The sequence below is a fragment of the Botryllus schlosseri genome, chromosome 2 (genome assembly GCF_051294905.1).
Source record: "Botryllus schlosseri isolate E-star chromosome 2, Bs_hap1, whole genome shotgun sequence".
NCBI lineage: Eukaryota > Metazoa > Chordata > Ascidiacea > Stolidobranchia > Styelidae > Botryllus > Botryllus schlosseri.
Window position 1 is genome coordinate 2901815 of NC_137237.1, and position 24196 is coordinate 2926010.

Below are 24196 nucleotides of genomic sequence, written 5' to 3' on the forward strand. Positions count from 1 at the left end.
TTTCGAAGCGATTACTTTATTATCGAACAACATCAATAATGGTGAAAATTAATTAGCTGCTTTATTCGTCGGTTGACCATACCAACGTTTGATTATAGATAACTAACCGTAGGTTAGTTATCTATAGTTTGATTCAATAGACAAGTGAAGAGAGACATCTTCCGGCCGAACCACTACGGCGAAACTGAAAAGGAAATAGAAAGATTGGTTGGGAATCCGATATCTACTTCTGTATAAACTTGAAACTTATGAACATGTTTATCTATAATAAATATTAATTATACCTAATATTTTGATGGTTTACCTGTTGGTCGTAGAAATGTTCAACTCGAGATGCCAACAGCTACAGATGCCAAATATTATAGTGAATAATGAGTCAAATTTATTTAAAATATAACTGATATAACTTTATGAAGTATCCTCGGGAAGCTATTGCATCGAAATTGAGGCAATATTATTAAACAAACGATATAATCTTTTTTAAATTAATTGATCCATGAAAGTTCCGTAATAAAGGAATTATCATAAATCCAAACCTTCAACAACCGCAACTCCGGTGATCATGTGCTCTTCCCCGTCAATATAATTGACAGCTCGGCAATGGTAAGCCTTGTTATTTTTGGAAGTTACATTGCTCAGATGGAGCACTGCGCGATCCTCAAAAATGCTCTGAGTTTCGACCAGAGAATCATTGTCGTACCAAGCCACGCTAGGAGAAGGATAACCGGAAGCGGTGCACTCAAGTTCAACGTTGGAGCCAACTTGGAGGATTGGTCGGTCGTTCGAGACAGCAATAGAATTGGGGGCGACTGCGAAGGAGGCGTATTTTCGATATGAAGGTACAATAACTTTTGATGTATAATATACAGACCTGCCTCACAGATGAATGGTAACCTTGCGTTGCATTCCTCCGCGGAAATCCCGGACGAGGAGGCGGTAAAGCAGTCAGATGATTTTGTCGCGTCGTTGGTCCAATACCTCAACTGCGAAGCGCTAAAGAAAAAGACAATAGAAGCTCATATGAAGAATATGTAGATTTTCAGACCTCGTATTAACAATAGTTCACGTCTCAAAGTCACTTTCTAAGATAGGGCCTCATTTATGTATTGGGAAAGCATATCGGACATACATACTCGCTTAATTTTTGGAAGAGATCTTCATAATCATCCGTGTCGTCGATTTGTACCAATCTCTTACGTTTCACGGCGCATTTCGATTTGGCTTCTTCGAAAGTAGCCGTTTCTTCGATTTTAGACAGCAAGCTGTAATCGTACTTTCGCATAGAGGAGTAGGCTGCAAGGAGACACAGAATAATAGCCTTGCAGCGCTGTACAGGTTCAGTGGCCACTGCCAAGGCTTGAACAACTACACTGCGGACAAAATGCGAAAAAAAATTGGCAGAACTATTAGGAGTCGAATCTGTGGTTTTCAAGATTGCTGATTACGAATATCACATTAGTTTTGCCAAATTGACTCTAGTTTAGGAGATACGCATATCCCTAAAAAAGCCCAATTTACTGTATTCACCCACTAAATATTTCTATTGGTAGGAAGTAAATCGTAGTTATTCTTACTTTATACTGCGCATAAATAGATAAGTGAGTATGAAAAACCCCTATGGGTCATGTCGTCCTCAGTTATTCAATCAATAATAGCATGACATCATGCGAGATCTTTGTTTTTCAAAAAAGACTTCTGTCAAGCCTAAAAACTGTACTTTTGCATATCGGTAATATATTTTCTCATGTACCAATTTGTCATTATGTCAAGATGAAATAAGTGTATAAAGATATCTAATTTTTCCATGAAAAAATTAACTACAACACTCATATGTCTCTCATCTCGTTTGACTTGTATGGACAATTTTCTGCTGACTCAACAAAGTGGATATATCGATATATCAATGAGAAGCTGGTATCTTTGATTGACCTCGGAATTGAATACAGATGAAAGATTCCGATTCCATATTAGGAGAAGAGCTTACTGTATGAAATTCCTTCAAGGATGCAGAAAAATAAATTTGGAAGATTAGAAAGCACCAAACTACAAACAGTCGGTCCGAATATTAGTATCTGCGTGCTGAAAACTCGGAGTAAACATCAGTATTAAAGTTCAATTCCCGTTCAGTCATCTCGATACATTTCCTGATCATCTTGGTGATTTGAGTGAAGAGCCCAGGAAAAGGTTCCACCAGGACATCAAAACAACAAAAGAAAGATATCGGGGCAGATGAGATGAACATATTATAGCAGATAATTGCTACAATCTTACGAGAGACTGCACTAAATCGCTTACAAGAGAAAATCGTAGAAGAAACATATTTTTCCAAATAAATTATTCATATTATAATCCAACTGATTATTTTGAATTTACAAATAGATGGCTGGGATAAAACTGATTGAGTTAATGTATCATAAATTTGAGTATTTAGGTAGATATATATATGATTGTAGCTTATTTATGTACATGATATCCGTGAAATCCTTCGACTAGGATAAATCTAATACCCCTGAATATACCGATCTCGCCGTATTTTATTTAAAACAGTCTTCAGTGGGTATAAATAACGAGTAGATTGAATTTATGAACTTGTAATACGATTGAGTTGTTATTCTTTATCCAACCCATACAGCGAAAATATGAAATTTTAATCAAAATAGGCCCATAGGTTATTTACGAAACCAGAGCCTATTCGAAAGAAGACTGAGGTCATATTCGAAATTAGTGCAATTCAAAATCCCCAAAACCACTCTTACTTTATCTGCCTAAAAATATGTGTTGACCAGTGCTATAGATAATTCCGGTTGTCTCCTCGACTACTGAGAGGGGAATGCCGGTAATCCCTCCCAAATCTAATTTGTGAAATGCTTCTATGCTTTAATTTTAATTCTGCTCCAATTTCTAGTATTTCTGAAAAAGCTTATAGGAGAACTGTATAGTGCGAAACTAGCCCGCTTTGCGTGCAGACATTTGCCGACCGTATATGCGCAGTGCACTCTGATTTGATACGAAATGGATTTTATATATATTCTGAACTTAATTCAATTTCAAAGTTTTTTTCTAATTCCGTAATTTTAATTAAAATCGAATTTGGAGAAAAAACTATTCATCATTGTAGACTAATTTCAAAACACAGAAAAATTTTTAGCTGTCCCACCCTGCGAGTGGCATCGTCATCGCGCGAAAGGAGATAATTTTTCTTTGTACTTTTACTTCGCTACATGTACATATAGTTATGATATTCGCCGGATGAACGATAGGTCATGGTGTTCATGAAGTCTGGTTTAAACTGCATTCTAAAACGTCGGTCGGTCCCCAACGTAAATTACGTACGGAATTGGCAGACGTATCCTAATTCCGAGCAGCAACTTTCATCGTTCCATCGCCCTGAGCCACCGTGATTAATTTCGATACAATCTTCATTCCCGTCGTTATTTGGCTCCCCACTGTCCCTGAAATTTAAAATGTTTCCGTCGTAATGTGCCTATAAATTAGGGTTACCATACGTCCTCTTTTTTACTTTCTTGAAAGTGTCCTCGGAGGACGCTAAATATTCTCTTTTTTGAGAATTCGTCCTCTTTTTTGAGAATTTTGGTAAAAGTACGTGGAAATTGGCCACGATATAGGAAATCAGCGGCCAAGTAACGGACCGACGGGTTTTTCGGGACTCGAGCCAGAACATTGACCATTTTTTAGTCAACCAACGGAAAATTTCATAGGACACCGGTAATTCTGGTAAGATGACCATTTTGTTACTCAACCGACCACAAAATCGGTAAACATTTACAATTTTTTCAGGATTTCACTCCAGCATTGTAAGTGTGAACATTTTGAAAAAGTGTCCTCTTTTCAGATTTCCAAAATATGGTAGCCTTACTATAACTTATCCAAGCCTAATAATTTTAGCGAAGGTTCGTGCACAATTCATATAGATCCGTTATAACTTTTATCAAATAATTTACATTCACTCAAATGCAACAAGGTATCACTTTAAAAACAATCCGTTAAAGCGTTATTAACAAAATAATAAAGCGATATGTATTTATTGTGCGTTTAGTGATAGCTATCGGGAAAATTACCAATGTACGGCTCTATGTTTTTGCGAATCAACGATAATGAATTTGGTATTGTTTAACAAACGACACAAATACTGAGACGGATAAGGTCGGGATTCAACGCAGAAAAGATCCGATTTCGGACCGCGGACTGGCAGTTGGGTATAGTCCGGGTATGCACTGATGCGAGAAGTGATTACAGTTTCATCCGCTAGAGCAGTGGTTCTTGACCGGACACTAAGAGTTTCCTGGGCCAGTGTCCGGAGTTCCTTAGAGGTCAGTCAAGACGCACATTCAACTTATGCATATGATTTGTGATGATGCGATTATCTTGGCCATCTTTGTTTGCAAGTAATTAGGAACGATCAGTATGGTATTTGCAGTAAATATTCATTACCATATTTCCGTTCTGATTGCAAATTATATTTTAATGGTTATGTTATTCCAATCCTATGTTTATGCACAGCTCATTTTTTGCAGTAGTAATCCATGGTAATGTAAAGAATTTGTATTTTGGAATCTATTGTATAGGACTCAGCAATAATTACTGGGCAATGGGCATTGGTGATACGCATATCAGTCTTAATAGGTGAAGTAGCATTTCTATTGGTTACTTATACAAAATGAGGATCGGTGTGTTTTCACTTTCGGTGTACATGTTAATTAAGTAAACATTAGCAGTAGGCACTGTGATGCAGCACGCACATTATAGCCTATAGTCCTGTCAAAATCGACCGCCGAACACATGTTCAACTCACCAGTTTGACCATTGAATAAACGTGTTGTCGACCCAACGGAATTGCCCTTCTGCCATGAAGTCACCGCCTCCAATCCATGTTTGTTGGTTACTGCACATTACATATATATCAGCATACAAGGAAATGAAAACATTCATAATAATTGTCGGTAAGTAGTCAAGTACGTTGCACCAACATGCAATCACACTTATATAGCTCGGGAGTGTTACTGCCATTACCACCGCTGTCTAGCCCACCATACGACACACAGAAACAATATCCCATTTTTAATAATTGAGCATGCTTTGCCGCAGGGGTTCTCAGAAATCGAATTTGGAAATATATTCATTCTTTGTTAATGTATTCGGGGGACGAGGCAGAATGCTGACTATGAATTAAACCGAACACCAAACGGTAATAAATATTATAAATGGAAATAAGAAGGAATCATGACCTGTGAAGATCGACATGCTTGTAATGGGCCTTACTAACCTTGTCATGCCAGTAATTGCAACGTTTATTGAATAGTCTTTTGCCATTGCGAGTTCCCCATTCGCTCGATCAGGATAGGTCTGACACTTTACCATTGCTCCGGCAAAACTGATGGTGTCGTGATTGCCGGCGAAGTACCTGTATTCATATCCGTTGTAAACGTGGATACTTTTGAGATCTGAAAGAGGACTCGTTATTAATAACCTTCTCCTTGTATCATTTCTGTCGATTGATACGAAGAAGCGGATTCTTGATTAATTTCTGCATTATTCGTAATTTACCATTACTGTGACACTGGCAAACGACTGAGAAATGTAGTCATATTCGCTTTAATGAACAGATAGAACGTCATTTCTTGTCCAGTTGCAAATAGTAACATAATTCACAACTGGCATACTCGAATTGGCGATGATTAGGGAGATTTCTTTTTTGACATAAAACACTGAAGTTGTTGACCTAAAAAATTAAAATTTTGACAATTTTGTACTTGAAAAAACGTAATTTTGACCAAATTTTGACCTAGCGTAGGCAAATTAGGTGTCTTCACACATATTGTTAGAATTAAACCAATATAAAGTCCCTCAACAATGTCATCAAGTGTAATAAAATCAGTATGATCGAAAAAATACCAAAGTATCTTTAATGTGATGAATAACCGCCATTATATTCTTTGTGGTGGTAAAAAAAAGTACATATTTGAACTTTCACCTATCACGTTCTGTTATGGCGTCATAATGAGTGATATTCGATTACTCGACTCGACTTGAAGAATTTTACGTGATTCAGAATCGAATCACTCAGCTACTCGATTTTGCCCAGCCCTAACTACAACGAACGATACACTCCTACATTCTCGGGTGGAAAGTGTCTGTTTTTGCTAAAGTAGCTAGCCAAGAATGGGGAAAGCACGTTCAACAGCAGCAGTTGTTGGCTGACAACACTGAAGAGAAGCGTATACTGCTAGTGACACACCGCAATGCTCATCCTGACAATGGTGCCTACATCACAATTTTTCATCATGCGCTTCTTGATATAAGAACCATGCAATGCCAACGCAGTCTTGCTTCAGTTAGGATATTGCGCTACGTTGAGCATAACACCATGTCAACCTATTTGTTTCATTTGAATGTTTATGATTCACAATGAGCAGACAATGGGCCTTCTGCAACGGTAGGCCTATAAAGTAGGCTACAAGCTGTCGAATGTCAAATGAAATGAAGGTTGGAAAAATATTTTGACTTTGAAACCAATTTTGACATGTTTTGACCTAACGGTACAATTTTGACCTATGTTTGACTTTTTTGACATGTAAAAAATCGCCCTAGCGATGAGTAACTCGTCTGATAAGAAATTAGGAAAACACTATATCTTTATTCATTTGTACAGATTAAATATAGGCCTACCTGGCGAAATGTAATAATATCAAAATTTCAAATAAAGTACTGTTACGGGAAGTAAAACACCCACTACATTTTTTATCAGAATGCGGTTATCCTGGGCTTATATCAAATATAGGCTATCAGATCCTGTCTTTCAACATATCCTAGCGAGAAGAAGTTTCTTTGTTCTTGGCTTTTAACCCTCCTCCCCCAAAATACATTATAGCCACTGGTGGTGGCATATCCACAGCCACTAGTGGCTCTGTAGTGTGATTACCCGTTACTGCGATAACAGTGTGCTACGGACACATTTCAGCATTCACAGAGTCTTCCATATCGGCGATTTGGGTCACAATGGTGTTCGAATGTGTTAGTAACTCTTGGTAACACTTCAAAAAACAATGTTGTCTGAACACCGGAAGGTGTAAAACCGTAACCGTTTCTTCCCGTCGTTGCTGTCGAAGAAATATTTCGATCTGGTGTATTTGTGATCCATTGCGATACTCAAGACCAATTTCTAACAAGAAAACACGGTCCGAAGTGATATTCGGGTGAATGAGAACTACCACTCTTTTCTTTCCTCGATAGGAATGTACAAACTTTACACTTATACGACATATACGTACCCGGTAGAGGATCTTATGGATTATATCCTAAAACTCCTCATCATGTCATAGCGTGAAGCATCAATAAATAAGTGACCTCCTGGTGTTTCAAGCGTTGAGCAGATGTTATCTCGAGTATACTACATCAATCGGATCATGATACTTAGTGACATCGAACATATGCTTTCCGATAGGTGCCGTTCTGTTACCGAATTATGCTGGAGGCTTGCGGTTTCCGAAACAAACTATCCCCCCCAGTCTCTTACGAACAATGTTCGATTGAATATTGGGAATACAATTCAGAGCGACCAAGGTCCATTTATATTTTTGCGCGACCAAATGCTAATTATATTGATAATAATTTCAATAACAATAATTGTATTATGATATTCATTTACCAGCATTAGTGAGACCCAGTAAAGTCAGGATACCGAAAAACGTCAGCATAATGCACGCACTGGTACTTCCTTCGAACGAATTGTCGCAAAAAGTATACACTTAACATCTCAAAGAAGGTTTATATATTTTTGTCAGAAATTATCACAAAATGACGTTAAAATGTGGGATTATATCACCTGTGAGAAGTAGGCTATATCCTGCGACAAGGTGTCTTTTTAAAACAGCTATCTTATCTTCGAGTTTTTATTGTCATCTGCCCATGAGCAAACGACAAGGGGACATTTATCGATGGGAAACAACAGCTCTCGCACACATTGAAGCATTGTTGCACACACTGGCAACTTCGAGTGAAATATAGCAGGTCCGCTGTTATTTGCTACATGACAGTAATATTTCACTCACTGTCTCACTCAGCATACTTACTCAGTTAGATAATGCCAATTGTCTAATTACTAGGGATGTCGTGAGTCCCTGGAAGGCTCAGGTTCGTATGAACGCGAACCTTTTTGAAAGGTTCTGTGTGAATGCGAACGTTAACCTCATGATGTCAAGGGACGTCATATTATTAATTCCAACCCATCATTTCAGTGAAGTGATAGCCTATAATAATGTACACTACACCTATAGCGACGACTCGGGTCACATAATGCCACAATGCTGCGGTACATATAGACGTTTCGAACGTCGCCAAATGTATTAACTGGGGAAATCAAATGATATAATAATCTCATAAAATCAATATCTTCTGTCGCTTTGCCAGCAATTTCGACGATGACTTGCAAGGGAATATGAGCTTACGCTACATCCCAAGTTATACAGCAACACCCCAATCGCATGGATTTGATTTTTATGATACAATAAAAATATGAAACCATGACTGACCCCGTACGTCTGCTAGATATTTTATATCAGACGACGATATCAATTTCATTGATTGGTTGAATATGCCTCATTCACTGACTATACCTACATGAAGTGTATTTCGACCTAACTTTTGTAACAAAGCAAGTAAAATTTTTGAGATTGTCAAGATGCATGCTCGTTTAGTGTTGAGTTTTTATGCTGCCAGCGCCATGCATAGAGTGGACCGCAGTTGATATGCAATAAATTTCAACGAAAGATGTTATGATGAACGATTATTTTTTGTTTTTACAATGACCATGATATAAACTGAACAATGGACATTCGTGAGCAATGTATAGTGCGATTTAAAACTGGTTATGGATAGAAGAGCTTCTTGGAGGTACAGAACTTCAATATACAATTAAATAGTGTATTCATATTGAAATGAACCCGAATATTTTCGGCTGACACTCGTCAGGGGTAATCGTCAGCAGCTAGTAGAGAATTGGAAAGAACATTGTATATCAACAATCGTATCACAAAATATGACGTCACCAGCATGAAATTTCGAATGAGAGAGCGTTCAATGTACTATTTTTAGGTGATACACGAACTCCTTTTGTTGACAGAGTTTTGGTTGGTGTATTTTGATAAAAGTTGATTCCAAGGCACACAAATGGAATCAATGGAATCAACTTTTATCAAAATACACCAACCAAAACTCTGTCAACAAAAGGAGTTCGTGTATCACCTAATAATAGTACATTGAACGCTCTCTCATTCAAAATTACATGCTGGTGACGTCATATTTTGTGATACGATTGTTGATATACAATGTTCTTTCCAATTCCCTACTAGCTGCTGACGATTACCCCTGACGAGTGTCAGCCGAAAATATTCGGGTTCATTTCAATATGAATATACTATTTAATGGTTATGAATAGCAGAAACTTCGGATTTTCAAACGCCACTGCTTATTATTGCGACACAAATATTAGCTTGGTTCGTCATTGGGTAACGCATTATCCCAGAGGTCTCAAACTCAAACGTACTCGCTGGCCGCGGGCCGCAGCAGCAAATAATAGGGATATTCAATGTATAATTTCCAAGTAGACCTTTGTGACGGGAGCTTGCAGACAGGCATTCCACAAACATCGTGAAAACGTAATTCACTATTGTACTATTCACAGGGATGGTGTGAACGTGAGGTTCACGTTCGCGTTCTGTGTGTGAACCTCGGAAATTTAGAGGTTCGCGTTCACAACAAAACCTTGGTAGGTTCTGCACTGTGAACCTTTTTCATATATTACAATTTTCACTTCATTATAACATCTTTGGTTCATATTTATTGCATTTCAACTGCGGGCCACTCTATGCATGGCGCTGGCAGCAATAAAAATTAACACTAAACGAGCATGCACCTAGACACCTGTCAAAAGTTTTACTTGCTTTGTTACAAAAGTTTGCTCGAAATATCCAGCTTTCCGTTTGTGAATATTTAGTGACTCTCTGCTATGAGTTTGACCCGCAATCACACAACATCACGAGCGAAATACGTAGTCAGCGAATGATGCTTATTCAATCAATCAATGAGATTGATATCGTTTTCTCGTGCAAAAAATCTAGCGGGCGTACGGGGTCAATCTTGACTTCATATCTTTACTCAGTTTACTGCATCATTAAAACCAAATCCTTGCAATTGAGATGTTGGCTACTGCTGCATAACTTATAAATGGGGTAATATTGGTAGCAAGTGTAGATAGTAGAAACCCGCTTTACACTCTGCTCAATATCAATGTAGCGATACTCAGACGCCGAATACATTGTCCGGTCTGGCCTATATTCCCTGGTAAGTCCTCGTTGAAATTGTTGGCAAAGCGACGGAAGATATTGATTTGACAGGAGTAATATATCCTTTGATTGCCTCAGTTGATACGTTTAGCGATGTTTAAATCGCCAACATGGAGTTCGATGTGGCCCGAGTCGTCGCTAGGTATCGTGTACATTAATACCGTCTATCACTTCATTGAAAGATAGGCTTGGAATTAGCAATATGACGTCACGTGACGTCATGAGGTCCACGTTCGTGTTCACACAGAACCTTTCAAAAAGGTTTGCGTTCACACGAACCTGAACCTTTCAGAGGTTCACACCATCCCTCTATTCACGCTTCACACGTAAAAAAAAATCACATTTTCAAATATTTGAGTAAAATTGTTTTTGTGCAGTACATAATCTGTTAAAATAATGACAGACATCCTATGCGAGAGGATGCATCATGATTCATGACATCGTCAAACTGTGGGGATATAATATTGCAGCTAGTGGACCTTTGGCGTGCCACAATTTTATGTGGAATATTTTAAAATCTACTGAAGATTGATCTGATATCAGATAATTTGAGCGGTAGCCTAATCCGGGTATTGGTATAGCCGTGATAAGTAGGCTATTGTTACTGTCATTGCCAAATTAAATCAGCGTTCGATTTTGTTTTCGATTTTTATTGGAACATATCAATAACAACTTAAATATAATCATCCTTGGGCCATAATATTAGCATTATTATTTCTTAACCTTAGCGACCGTACCCCTCGTGCTTCCAATAGAACTTCTCGCAGCCCCTGTTCATTTTCAACACAATTTCTGATGGTATACCTATATTGAAATCAGAAAACCCATTCACATAAAACATCGCGCGGCGCGAAGACCATTTTCCAGTTGAATAACTAAGCCAAAAACATATTCCACCGCATATAGGCCTAATTCCACAATCCATCTCGTACCCCTGAAGTGGTGCTTCGTACCCCGAATGGGTCTACGGACCTTGGTTAAGAACCCATGGAATAGAAATGTCCAATCGCAGATGAATTCATTGGTGTCACAGCTGTAGAGCGTATTATACTACCTCACTCGCCGCCGATAATAGCAAGGATAAAGACAACAAACAACACCCAGCATTTAACCAACTATACGTCACGGAGGTCACATAATGCCGATGGTTGCCATACTGACGTGATTAGATAGCTCTACCCAACGTAACGCAAGCTACGACCTTTTGATATATTATTATTCCCCATGACGGTTTCATAGATTGTTGCGTCCGCAGAATTACCAAGTCACCGTTCCAGGTCGCAAGTCTTTCTCGGATTTTGACGGTTGACCCAACTCTACTCGAGTTATTTTTATTTAATCACCCAGTCAATCGGAAATCGAGTAATTTTACAAAATGTCGGACCAAATCAAATCTTAGTTTTCAGTCACGAATCATCAACGGGTCATGTTTTATCATCATGAACTAGAAACGTGACGTAATAGCTGATCTTCTACCGCATGCTGGTAGCTTTTCAATGTGCTGCGATGGTGTAGTTTTTTAGATTTCAGTGATTTTTATGGTAGTTTTAGGGTGAACCAAAAAAACTGGGATCTGCCTGTATAGCTATCTGCTTACAAAGCATGTTAGCGTGGGTTGCAACCAGAATCAGTAGCCTACCCAATTCCGAGAAGGCAAAAAAGTGCTATGGACTAAAACAAGTTATTCACAAAATCGAAAAAGCCAATACGAAACCGTTATATGCAGGATATATAGAGAATGTATTGCATACACTGTATTATAAATGAAATATATGTGGTCGTACTACTGTATCATTTCTGACTCAAACGATCCCGGCCTCCAGAGCTCCCCGAATCGCGATTTAAAAATATATAATGGTCTTCAAATGGCCAATCACCGTATTTCTATAGGTTCAATTAGTTTGTTTGCGAATAAAAATGTTGCTGGAATTAAACCTTGATCGTCCGTAATAACAATGTACTAATATGCTATATAGGCTTGATAAATAAGTAGGCTGTTCAATGAAAAACTAGGGCATGTATTTTGAGGTAACATTTTGGTCCGTCCCGCGAGTGATCTGAAGTTTTGAATCCGGCCCGCGACGCAAGTTGAGTTTGACGCCCTGCTATAAACCATACAATGGCCAATGGCCAATGGGCATATTATGGCATGAGCAGCAAATGACGTCATGACGTCTCAATTAAAAGGGAGAACTTCTCCGATGAGGCCTTTTCATCGCAATCGTTGTATTGTCTTCCAAAGATAAGTTCAAAGAAGCAAAATTAATGTAATCGTGAGTAATCGTGATTACTTTTCCAAAGTAATCGTAATCGTAATCGACTACTTGCTGGTTTTGCTGTAATCGTAATCATAATCGCGTGATTCAGAAGTAATCGTAATCGCAATCGATTACATTCATGAAGTGATCACCCCATGTCTGATGTCGAGTAAACAGCAACGATAACCAACAAAGATGTTGGTAATTTGCTGACTGCTGTACGAACAAATGATATCACTTTCGCTTGGTATGGGCGCCAAAATGTTAGGAATCGAATGATGGATTTCAGGAAATACCGAAGCAAGGACAGGCCGGCGATGCAACAGAGCAAGCACTGTTGTTGTTGTTGTTGTTGTTGTTGTTGTTGTTGTTGTTGTTGTTGATTGTTTATTCGTGGTATTCATGGTGTTTGTCGACCACTGGTGGTTCATTCACACCAGGTCAATTTTCTTTTTTTTTCCTCTGTAGCTTCCGACTTGTAGCACGGCCAAATTCTAGGCCTTTTTATTAGACACCGCTTACACGGATGATATGGCGAGGAGGAGCTTAGATAAACCTCCAACACTTAGGTAGGAATTCTGGGGTCGACCGAGGTCGGACTCGAACGCACAACCCATTGGTGTCGTAACTGTGGATTACACCGCTACGCATTCTGTACACATCTGCCATTAATAGCGCATTGTTTTTCTGCGACGTGACACATATGAGCAATGACCAATGAGCATTGCCGATTGCCTTGCGGCCGAGTGAACAGTCTGAACACTCTCGTCGCTGTTGTTACATACTCCTCATCTGCGGCATGAGTAATACAGAGGCCTTGTTTCGTCACAATGCACAATTCTAGGCTAATTGTCGGGGCTTCCAGGACCACAAACAGAATGAAAGTTATATTTTCGTAATCTGTATCCCAGTAGCTTCCGATTTATGCCAAATTTATCAAATTTCGCTGTCGGCAAAGCCGGTCTAAATAATGCCGTATATTGCTTTTGGTCAAATGAAAAGAGTAGTGAGCTATGCGATTTGCTTGTGTTCAGCTGTTCACACCACTGTATAGGACACTATTATCAGACCGAAGGGCAGGTACAACGCGAAACATCACTACTGCAACTGTCACAAAGGGAGTAGTATGGAGCACATCTGCCACATACAAAATTAGTTAATATTAATCAATATTTCTGATATTCGCGGATCGCGGCTATCCAATAGTGAAGGGATTTTCTGCCAACGGCATTTCTTGTTTCTGAAGCGACAGTATAGTAAACTGATTGCTGCTGCGTTACGTCCGGAAATGTAGTTGAAGGTCATAATTCGGCCTCCGTTTCTATGAACTTCCTACAATACACGGGAACACGGCAAGTCGCCTGACGCTTACAGTTACAATGATCGGCGCCCGGGGCTGGGAAAACCAGACATGGAATTACTGAATTAACATTGACCAAAGAGCGTCAACATCCATCATAACTGCGTTTATATCTTGCTGAGAGTCACAAAAGGCAACGCTGCGAATGTGATGGGACGAGCCAAGAAAGAGTTAATGTACTTTGGTTCATCAGTTCATGATGTAAACTAGAAGACTGGTAAAGTATCTCGAGTGCGCTGCAGTACCAAGAGAGGCGTCGGCATTGCAGATGTGAAGCGAACCTGTATCTGCGTGATTGCCACTAGCTTGCGAGTTTCATCGACAAGCGTTTAATATGCAATGGGCCAATGTATCCGTTAGCGATGTTGTTGTTTTCGTATTCAGGGTGTTTGTCAGTTTGATCAAACGGCTAGTTTATACAAGACTGATATTAGTCATTGTTCCTTATCTGCCGACTTTTAGCGCGGCCCACTTCCGATATAGGCTTTTGTAGGACACCGTTTACGCGTATACGGGATGGCGAGGGAAAACATTGATAAACCTCAACCCTCAGTAAGGGATTCTGAAGTCCGGCCTAAATCCACAACCCATTGATGTTGCATGCCGTGAACCTGAAAGTAATATCTCGCCACGTTGGTCAACTATATATTATCAAACACGCTGTCTTAGAAGCTTTGCATCACCGCGGGCACATAGCCGCAGGTAAACAAGTTGTTTTCTCGGACTCAATTTCAGCTGTTGACAACATGGCAGCAGGTCAGGTGATGATGGATAAAGCTGTGATAATATTTGACTAGTATTTTTATTGTATATTTATTGAATGCAGTATGCATGACCATCTGCAGGGGTGATCAAATAAGTAGGCATATAGTCATCGGTGTTACTCAGACAGATGTGGTCGCAACGTCGTAGCATTTTATCGCATTACCATTAGATGTTGCGATTTTCAATAAGTAGGCCTACAAATGTGAGTGATCCTGGCCTAGTTTTGCATAAAAACCAGTAGAAGTAAAATTAGTGGAAAATCATAACCACTGATGGAGAAAGTAGTGCACGTAACCAAAACCTACTTGAGTACTCCAGCAAGGTATACGTAGGCAACTTCGCTACTGACCACCTTTGATTTTATGTTTGCCTTGCCGAAACGACCCTCACAACTTAAGCAACGTTCTGATATGTTCGTATGTGGATGGTACTTATGGCGGAAACATCCGCACATTTCATAGACGTGGGCTAAAATTTTCCAACGGCAATTGAGATAAATATATTGAGATCGAGGCGTATTATTACTTTGATTTATGTTGCGATGTTCTAAATTTTTGACATTGGGCCTACTCGATATTTCTTTGGCTTTTCGCGATTATGAACCCGCGAATGTGGTGAGATAGCGCAGTGGTATAATCCGCGGCTGCAACACCAATGGGTGCGGGTTCGAGTCCGACCGAGGTCGACTTCCGAATTCCGATACCTAAGTGTTGGAGGTTTACCTAGGCTCCTCCTCGCCACCTCATCCGCGTCAGCGGTGTCTTACAAAAGCCTAGAGGTGGGCCGTGCTATAAGTCGGCAGTTACGGATATTAAGAAGAATATCGGCCTGGTGTAAATGACCATAGTAGTCGACAAACACCATGAATACCCCAAAAAAAAAAAAAAAAAAAAATGAACCCGCGAACTGAAGAACCTAAACGAATTATAGCGAGCCGGAATGTACCGTGACTTTTTCGAAGTTATGCCAAATCACTCGACCTCAAACCATTTGGTGCATTAAATTTGGACGTTGGACATATTAAGGCAGGGGTGGGCAACATACGGCCCGCGGACAGTTTCCCGTATTACATGATAATGTGGCTACTACTTGCTTAAACGTCAAATTTTAGTGACTGTTATGTTATTATATACGTGTGTGCTGCGACAGTAGAGCTTGCGCGTAAGTTCGTCGAAGCGAGAAGACTAGCATTATCGGCATTTACCGTGTACTCAACCCTAATGAGTTGATTGGATGGCACCGTGTGTTAATTGATCAGAGAGAAGCAGACATGGTGGCGCCTTTATGACAATGCTGTTCTCAAATCGACATTGTCTTCGTCATTATCTGCGAGAAATTGCTTTAAAGCAGTGGTTCTCAAACGGGGGGAGGGGGGTGTGAAAGCATCTGAAGGGACGCAAAACTGCTGTCAACTGAAATAAAACGTTCGCGCTTCGCGCGATTTACCTCCAATTCATATTTTTTGCTCTGTGAATAGTCCGAATTTCATGTTTGAGACCTCTCCCATCAACAGTCATAACCTTCCACGCCATCAAACTATCCGTTTGGATTGTTCGTATTCTGGTTGCATTTTGTGATATAACGGTAAGAGGGCGCGAAATTTTGGATTATCAAAACGGGGGGCTTGTCTAAAAATATTTGACAACCACTGCTTTAAAGTGACATTTCTGTCGTCAAAATACATTCATTAAATATACGATTTATTCCTTGTATATGTGGATGAATGGGCGAATAATGCACTGATGTAGTAATCCGGCCCGCCAAGAACTCAATTTTCCTATATCCGGCCCGCCGACTGGAGAAGTTGCCCGCCCCTGTATTAAGGTAACATCATCGCCACAGAACTGAAATACAAATCACACCAAGAAAGCTCTCGCGACAGTATTGGTTATCTGCTTATATATCCTATTGAGGCCGAATGGGTATGGGTTGGAAAACCTGAAACCCCGTCCAAACTATTGCACCTCACAAATCTCCCAAATTATAAAACTCTTTAGATGTCTACTTACTATCCTTTAATCGTCCTATCTCTGGCCGCCGCTGTCGTGTTTTCTGATGTGACGGACAGGCCACTTTGCTGCAGGCCAGATTACAAGCAAGGTCGGCCTGGAAAAACCGGACCGGCAGGGCCTGAGGTGGGTAGAAAGGTGCTATTATACCAACTTGAGTCAAACCAACCAATTTTGAGAGCGACCAAGTCAGCGTAGTTTCCTTGCTTACAACGCCGGCAACACAACGCCAATTCAATTCTGATTGTGTTGGTAATTATCTTACTGACAGGCTTACGAACATGAACAGTCACACGTGTATCCGTAGACTCGTATCGTGCGTTGACAGTCAAAATCGCTTTTCCCTATGGTGGATATGTTGCGATTCGTTTTCACACACGAGAGTAAACCATACCGTGAATAACTCAAAGCACCACCTTTGGAATAACACATCGAAATTTTGAGATCATTTTACGAGGTCAGGCGAATCGGACTTGAAGAGAGGAGTGGGGGAGATAGCGTTCGGCGTCCTCCTATCTGTTCATTACATCGCCTTGTATCTTATCGCATTGTACATTGTGTGTGTCTTTTTCAGATGAAAATATAGTCTGACGATTATTATTATCAAGAATATAAAGACAGCGAAGTTGGGCAAACTAGTCAGCGTTGCCACTCATGTAGAAGTAGAAGTAACCCCTGTAAATTGCTACTTCATTAGAAGGAGAAAAATAAATTTTAAGACATCTCAGAACCACTTTAGGTAGGAGTATTAAATTAAGATCTGAGGAGTTCTTAAATAAGTAATTTGATAAAGCAGACCAGGTGGAAGAGTCACATACTTTTGACAGTTACTATGACGTGGGACAATTTGGAAATTGCAGGCACGATGCAATTTTCAGAAAATACAGTTAGGTACCAGTTACCATGATACAGGGGATCTATTGCCCAGCTGCCATGGTCATTTCACTTGCAATACCAATGCAAGCCTATGCAAATACTATACTTTTTAGTTTTATAGTTTTGACTCGAGTCAAGTCGCGTCATTTTCAATTCACCACCGAGTCAAGTCCCAGTCTAAACCAGGAATCAGAGGCTCGAGTCCGAGCGCAAGTCCGTGTTTTCGCTGTACATTTTCATGTTACATCCGGCTCAACTCACTTTTTTACAACTCTGTTCGGGGATATTGAGCGCATCGCATTCATAATATACTAACTTTCCTCACTTTCACAGGTTGTGGCCCTATTTACAAACACCAGGTTCCGAGTCATAAGTCAATCTCACTATTATAGTATTGACTCGAGTCAGTTCGAATCTTTTTTCAATTCACCGCCGAGTCAAGTTCGAGTCTAAATCAGCGAGTTGAGGGTCGAGTCCGAGTCAATGTGTTTTGACTCGGGTCTGATTCCAAGTCATTATATTCACTGTTCCATTTTCAGTTCACTCCGGTCAAAGCCACTTTTTTCAACTCTGCTCGAGTGATACAGAATAGCTCGCTTTCATAATATCGTAATTTTCCCAGTCTTAACAGTTCCTGGCCCTATTTTCCAAGAACCAGGTCAGATGAAAGAAATACCAATAATGTGAGTACTTTACTGTTAACAATACACAAATTGATTCGAGTCACCAAAAATCGCGACTCGAGTCAATACAGCCCTGACAACGGTGGTACACATTACACACGTACTATAGCCTACCCACTACACGTGAAGAGAACATATTACTCCCCTGGAATATATCTCCGTAAGAACTGGTGAATTTGACTCGTTTTGGCATATTGAAAGGGGTGGGAAAGCACGATTTCGGGAGTTGAATTATGTCGTATTCAGTCCGACCGATAAGTTCACATCTCAAATATATAGTTCTATTTTAGGGTAAAAGAGGTCCGGCCGGGGGACACGGTGTTAAAGGAGACAAAGGATCCTCTGGTTCACCAGGTCCCCGCGGTTCAACTGGATCCAGAGGACCAAAAGGCAATAATGGGAATGTCGACTACGCTAAAGTGGCAAAGATGATCGAAGACGCTGTTGCTCAATTAAAAAGTAAAGTCTGAATTCATTACACCTCGGTAACTTTCGAACTTAAACGGTGAATTGATAGAATTAGTGATGAATGTCAATATTTTTCTTAGAACACTTCAGTAATTGGGGATCTTGCTATTCATAATTAGTATTTCAGGCAGTAGAGGTAAACCGTGTGACTTCGTGCTGACGATATTCACTGTATTCAACAAATAGTTTAGTTGTATTTATTGGGGAGTTGTTTTCGGTAATATTAGCCTTGGCCTATAAGCTACACTTACGTCCGCTTATTTGTGGTACTGTCTTTTGACACTTTTCCAGACATCGTGATTTGTAGTCGCAGTCGATTACGACGATTGCATCGTTTTCATCGTAATCGCAATTTATTGCATCTTAAAAAATCCGAATTAATCGTAATCGGTTATTTTTCATGAACATCTGGTTATAACAGATTCTGATATGATGATCAGTCGGCTCAGGATTAGATTCAGTCGTGTGGAGGCATTGAAAATCACCTAGGAATAAACAAATACCTGAAATAAGCTGCAAATCGACTTCGATCACACTGGTACAGTAGGCCTAATCGTCTCACGCATATCTCACACGATATTCCAAAGAGGTTTTTTTTGCAGCCTGTAGCTACCGACTTGTGATAATGCATGCGCTTACCGATATATGAATGAAAGATAGACCATTTTATTTAGCCTGCTTTTCACGTTTTGCGCATTCAAAATTATCGAAAATTTTGCAGGGGAAAACAACAATTTGAAGGCTCGTGTGGCGAAATTAGAAAGTAAGTACAGATACAATTATACATATATATTACCAATACAATCGTATAGGATTTGAAGATGGTTTATCAGATTTGTAAATTCCTATTTGGATTACGTAACCGAAGAGTTTCGCTCATAGAAGTAGCGGCATTGCGTAGCCTATTATAGACTTTTTTACGTCAAGAAATTTATCGCTTTCATAAAGCAGGCAAGGGCATAATTGAAATTTGAAAAACTTTGATATCGCAACCACACACTCTCTTACTACTATTGAGCGGTCTAGTAACGAAATATGGTAAACATATAGTATAGGGTTACCATACGTCCTCTTTTAAGAGGATTTGTCCTCTTTTTTGACTTTTTTGAAAGTGTCCACGGAGGAGGCCTAAATGTCCTATTTTTTGAGAATTTTGGTTAAATGTAGCCTACGTGGAAAATGGACTGGGAGATAGGAAATCAGCGGCCAAGTAACGGACCGACGGGTGTTTTTTTCGGTACTTGGGCTAGACAAATGCCTTTTTTTCGGTAGTCAACCAACGTAAAATTTCATAGAAAGCCTGCAATTCGGGATTTGAGCCGGAAAGATGACCTTTTGTTTAGTCAACCGACCACACAGTCGGGAAAAATTTACCATTTTTTTCAGGATTATTATCCAGTATTGTAAAATTTGAAAAAGTGTCCTCTTTTCAGATTTCCCAAATAAGGTAACTCTAACATATAGGGAATACTCAAATAGGCTTTTCTGTATTTGCATTAGTTACATAAGTGATTATGTTGATTTGCTGCTTCCAATTCTGCCTCAACTGAATTTGAGACCGAGCTACTTACTATTTACAGTGTTCATTTTGTCTCGGGGAAAGTAGTATTTGGATAGATTTTCAGCCCCGTCTTACGGTACGTTTGCGTTAGTCTTGAAGATGCATCTTCAATAATAATGTCACCAATAACACGAATATATATTTCTACTGCGTTCATGGTGGAAACAAATTTTCATTTACTGTTGGGAATTTATAGAGACATTTGAGAGCAACTAGCTTGATATTAAGTATTGGGAGTCGGCGTCGGGGTCACGAACGTTCTGGCAAACTCGTAACCCGACTGTAGCCAGTTGTACCTCCACAGTTTCGACTAAAAGGGATGTTTAAAATGTTTGTGCCGAAAGGGGACACTTTTTACAAGATACAAAAGTTATAATGGCGGACGAGTCAACGGGTAATTTAGAGATTTTTACGACTAATTTTAAAATGCTAAAGTTCATTTTTCCGACGCGACTCCCAAAAGACACACTCCCACTCATAATCGATTATAGGTAACCTTTTTTAGTCAACTTGTCGGTGATAGAGAGAGAGAGAGTCATTATTTTCATCCAACCAAAATACATAACACACGGCAGTGATGGGGGTACAGAAAATATGCATGCACAGTATTCGGTATTAGATACTGTAGGGATGGTGTGAACGTGAGGTTCACGTTCGCGTTCTGTGTGTGAACCTCGGAAATTTAGAGGTTCGCGTTCACAAACGAACCTTGGTAGGTTCTGCACTGTGAACCTTTTTCATATATTACAATATTCGCCTCATTATAACATCTCTGATTGACATTAATTGCATTTTAATTACCGGCCACTGTATGCATGGCTCTGACAGCATAAAAAGATCATCACTAAAGGAACATGCACCTTGACAATCTCAAAAATTCAACTTGCTTTGTTGCAAAAGTTTGCTCGAAATATCCAGCTTTCCGTTTGTGAATACTATAAGTGATTCTCTGCTGTGAGCTTGACCCGCAATCACACAACAACAAGAGCGAAATTACACTACATGTATGTAGTCAGCGAATGATGCTTATTCAACCAACCAATGAAATTGATATCGTTGTCTAATGTCAAAAATCTAGCAAGCATACGAGGTCAATCTTGATTTCATATGTTTATGGTATGGGATCATAAAAACCAAATCCGTGCGATCAGGGAGTTAACTACTGCTGTATAACTTGTTTAAGGGGTGATGTCGGTAGCAAGTACAGAAACCCGTTTTAGACTCTGCTCAATATCACCGTATAGCAATTCTCAGAAGCTGAATACATTGCCCGGTCTGGCCTAGACCGTTAAAGGCGTAAGCTTATATTCGTAGTCGAATTTGTTGGCAAAGCGACGGAAGATATTGATTTTATGGGATTATTATATCATCTGATTGCCCCAATTGATACATTGGCGACGTTTAAAACGTCAATATGTACTTCAGCATTGCGGCATTATGTGGCCCGAGTCGTCGCTAGGTACAATGTACAATTGTACATTAATATAGAGGCTATTACTTCACTGAAATGTAGGGTTGGAATTAGCAATATAACATCACGTGACGTCATGAGGTTCACGTTCGCGTTCACACAAAACCTTTCAAAAAGGTTCGCGTTCACACGAACCTGAACCTTTCAGAGGTTCACACCATCCCTATTAGATAGGAATGATCGATAATACCGTGAAGGTCATCTAGTCTGATCACACCAGCATCAAACATGTACACTTGACTCTAAACCAGGGCCGGCCAACCTTTTCAGCCAAAGGGCCACATTCGATTGACGAAATATTGCGCGGGCCACTTACCGCGGTCAATAATATTGTCACTTGACTATATTGCGAGCCTGTCGTATATCGCTGTGCTAAGTTTGCGAGGAATGGGCTCTTCGGCGCATGGACATATCGGTATCGAAAGCTGCGACCAACAGGCGTCAAACTTTCCGTCCCTAGGTTCCATAGTCAACGATCTTACTGCGAGCGCAAACGCAGGTCGCATATGTTGAACGACACTTTGTCCCGTAATCGCGAATATAGTTAGACTCAATCTGATACATCAGGCGTGTTCCATTTTCACAAAAAGGGCAACAATATTAAAAACAAGGAAACGAGTGACAACATGTTGCGCTAAGCTTGCAGAAATTTTTTACTTTTGATGAATCCATCGCAAATTATCCTGCTTTATTGTAGTGTACGAAGATATACCAATATGTGACTGGCTGATGGATCTGTCAATGCGTCGGAACTGATGTTTTAGTCATCACATCTCAAGTGTTGCGGCCAAACTTATCAAATTTTTGGTTGGCCTTGCAAGTTCACAATCTGTGCAATCCATTTTTGATATTAGAAATTTCGGAAATTACCTCGCGGGCCACTCAAAACCTTCTCGCGGGCCACATATGGCCCGCGGGCCACGGGTTGGCCGGCCCTGCTCTAAACAGTCTGGCTGTAAAAAATGTTAGTTAAAAAAGTGATAGGTGTTTCCTGTGTAAATTTGACGCTAAATTTCCTTCAATTCCGTCTAAATCCAGTTTTTACACTTTTTTTAGTTATCTTTGTACAGTCGCCTAACTATCAAAGCTATATCAAGAGGACGAATTGCGAAAAAGTGGACATTTGGGCGTCTTCGGAGGACATTTTACATTTCTTGAATAAAGAGGACATATGATTTCTCTACTTTAAGGGCTTCCTACAGCAAAAACAGTGTGTATTCACTCGTAAATGGCCAAAATGGTGGTGCATTCCTACGTGCATGCATAATTGGACTAAAATGTTGTACTCGATTTATACCGCGGTGTAAATTTGAGGTAGGTTCTGGTTTCGTGTGTCATGGGTGTATATTCACACCCATATATCAGGGGTGATACACGGGTGGAAATACACTGTATTTTCGCTAAGAGTGTATATAGTTTATACCGTATATATAGTTTATGCAATACGGCAGCATAATAACAACTATATTCATACAGTACCTTGAATGGCTCCTACGGAACCGCGTCAGTTGGCTGCTTTTGTCTCCATCAGATGTGAAGACTGTGAAGAGTTTGTTGTCATATTTTGCAGAATGTCAGTGCAACACCGTTCTCCCACCAGTCACTCGCCGTCCGATCACTGCGTTACCAACTCGCCGAACTCTCTTCTCGCTGCCAGACTTCTCATTTGGACCGTTTCGACCAAGTTTTCAGATTCCATTTAAAAAGAAATGATGGCACTGCGATTATATTCGACGTTTTTGTGAACGATTCCATTTGATCACGCATATCGCAATCTTGTGCATGACAAAAATATGTTAAATATCGCTATAAAACGAACGAACACAATCATGATGTACAATACATTTATCCAGTCGATGGCGAACGAAAACTTTAAACCAGGGTAGGGCAACATACGGCCCGCGACGAGATTCTGAGCGGCCCGCAGACATCAGTTTCAGTTCTTAGACGTGATAATGTGGCACGCGGGTGTCGATACATTTTCAAGCAAACATTTCCGACCATGAACTTTAACAAGACAAAGCTGCGTTCAAATCCAAGTGACGCTCACGTGCAGTCTTTAGTAAGAGTTTATACATCCGACATGCAGCCAGAGTTCAAAGAGCTTGTTGACTACTTTCATCGACCACAGTGTGGTGAAAGGGTACAACAATTTTATTAACATAAATGGTCATCTCAACATGGCGTTCTCTCGAGAAAAGTACATACGTGTACCAGTTCTAGAAGTGATGCCTAGCTCGGCTGACTCGCAAAATCTATTCAGTCATTGGGAGAATATGTTGTAAAAATTCTTAGTTGCCGCTTAGGCTTTTGCTTCAAACTCAACGGCTCCCAATCGATCTGGTTATGACCCTCCAGCTAAAGTGACGATAGATAAATTGGCT

The 24196-nt window shown here is 39.9% G+C and overlaps 2 protein-coding genes and 1 long non-coding RNA gene across 4 annotated transcripts; 1 reads left to right on the forward strand and 2 right to left on the reverse strand.

Annotated features, from left to right (window-relative positions):
- LOC145433010 (uncharacterized) lies at positions 1 to 7807 on the reverse strand. Of its 2 annotated transcripts, XM_080309877.1 has the most exons (9): positions 7667 to 7807; positions 5285 to 5462; positions 4814 to 4903; positions 3334 to 3452; positions 1134 to 1293; positions 872 to 993; positions 537 to 809; positions 143 to 184; positions 1 to 102 (listed from the first exon to the last, which is right to left on the reverse strand). In XM_080309877.1, exons 1-8 carry the CDS (start codon positions 7713 to 7715, stop codon positions 174 to 176), a joined length of 1002 nt encoding a protein of 333 aa, XP_080166003.1. In that variant the 5' UTR covers positions 7716 to 7807; the 3' UTR covers positions 1 to 102; positions 143 to 173. The 2 variants fall into 2 exon arrangements, with proteins under 2 accessions (XP_080166003.1, XP_080166002.1); XM_080309876.1 differs by having other exon boundaries at positions 1 to 184.
- Positions 7808 to 16741: 8934 nt separating this feature from the next.
- Positions 16742 to 23639, forward strand: LOC145433013 (uncharacterized). The gene is made up of 4 exons (XM_080309883.1): positions 16742 to 16879; positions 18603 to 18771; positions 19502 to 19543; positions 23383 to 23639. The coding sequence occupies exons 1-4, from the start codon at positions 16742 to 16744 to the stop codon at positions 23523 to 23525; spliced, it is 492 nt and encodes a 163-aa protein (XP_080166009.1). The 3' UTR covers positions 23526 to 23639.
- LOC145433014 (uncharacterized) lies at positions 19112 to 23422 on the reverse strand. Its single transcript, XR_013913033.1, has 2 exons — positions 23292 to 23422; positions 19112 to 19142 (listed from the first exon to the last, which is right to left on the reverse strand). It is a non-coding gene; the product is annotated as an uncharacterized LOC145433014 (long non-coding RNA).
- Positions 23640 to 24196: the final 557 nt, after the last annotated feature.

Bases quoted from the DNA above. Each gene is read 5' to 3' on its own strand.
- LOC145433010 (XM_080309877.1), bottom strand. From the start codon at position 7,715: ATGCTGACGTTTTTCGGTATCCTGACTTTACTGGGTCTCACTAATGCT. The intron at 5,463-7,666 runs GTAAATGAATAT...GTCCTCTTTCAG, and splicing joins ACTGGGTCTCACTAATGCTG to ATCTCAAAAGTATCCACGTT. The intron at 810-871 runs GTCTGTATATTA...CCTCCTTCGCAG, and splicing joins ACCATTCATCTGTGAGGCAG to TCGCCCCCAATTCTATTGCT.
- LOC145433013 (XM_080309883.1), top strand. From the start codon at position 16,742: ATGTCTACTTACTATCCTTTAATCGTCCTATCTCTGGCCGCCGCTGTC. The intron at 18,772-19,501 runs GTAAAGTCTGAA...AAAATTTTGCAG, and splicing joins CGCTGTTGCTCAATTAAAAA to GGGAAAACAACAATTTGAAG. The intron at 19,544-23,382 runs GTAAGTACAGAT...CATATTTTGCAG, and splicing joins TCGTGTGGCGAAATTAGAAA to AATGTCAGTGCAACACCGTT.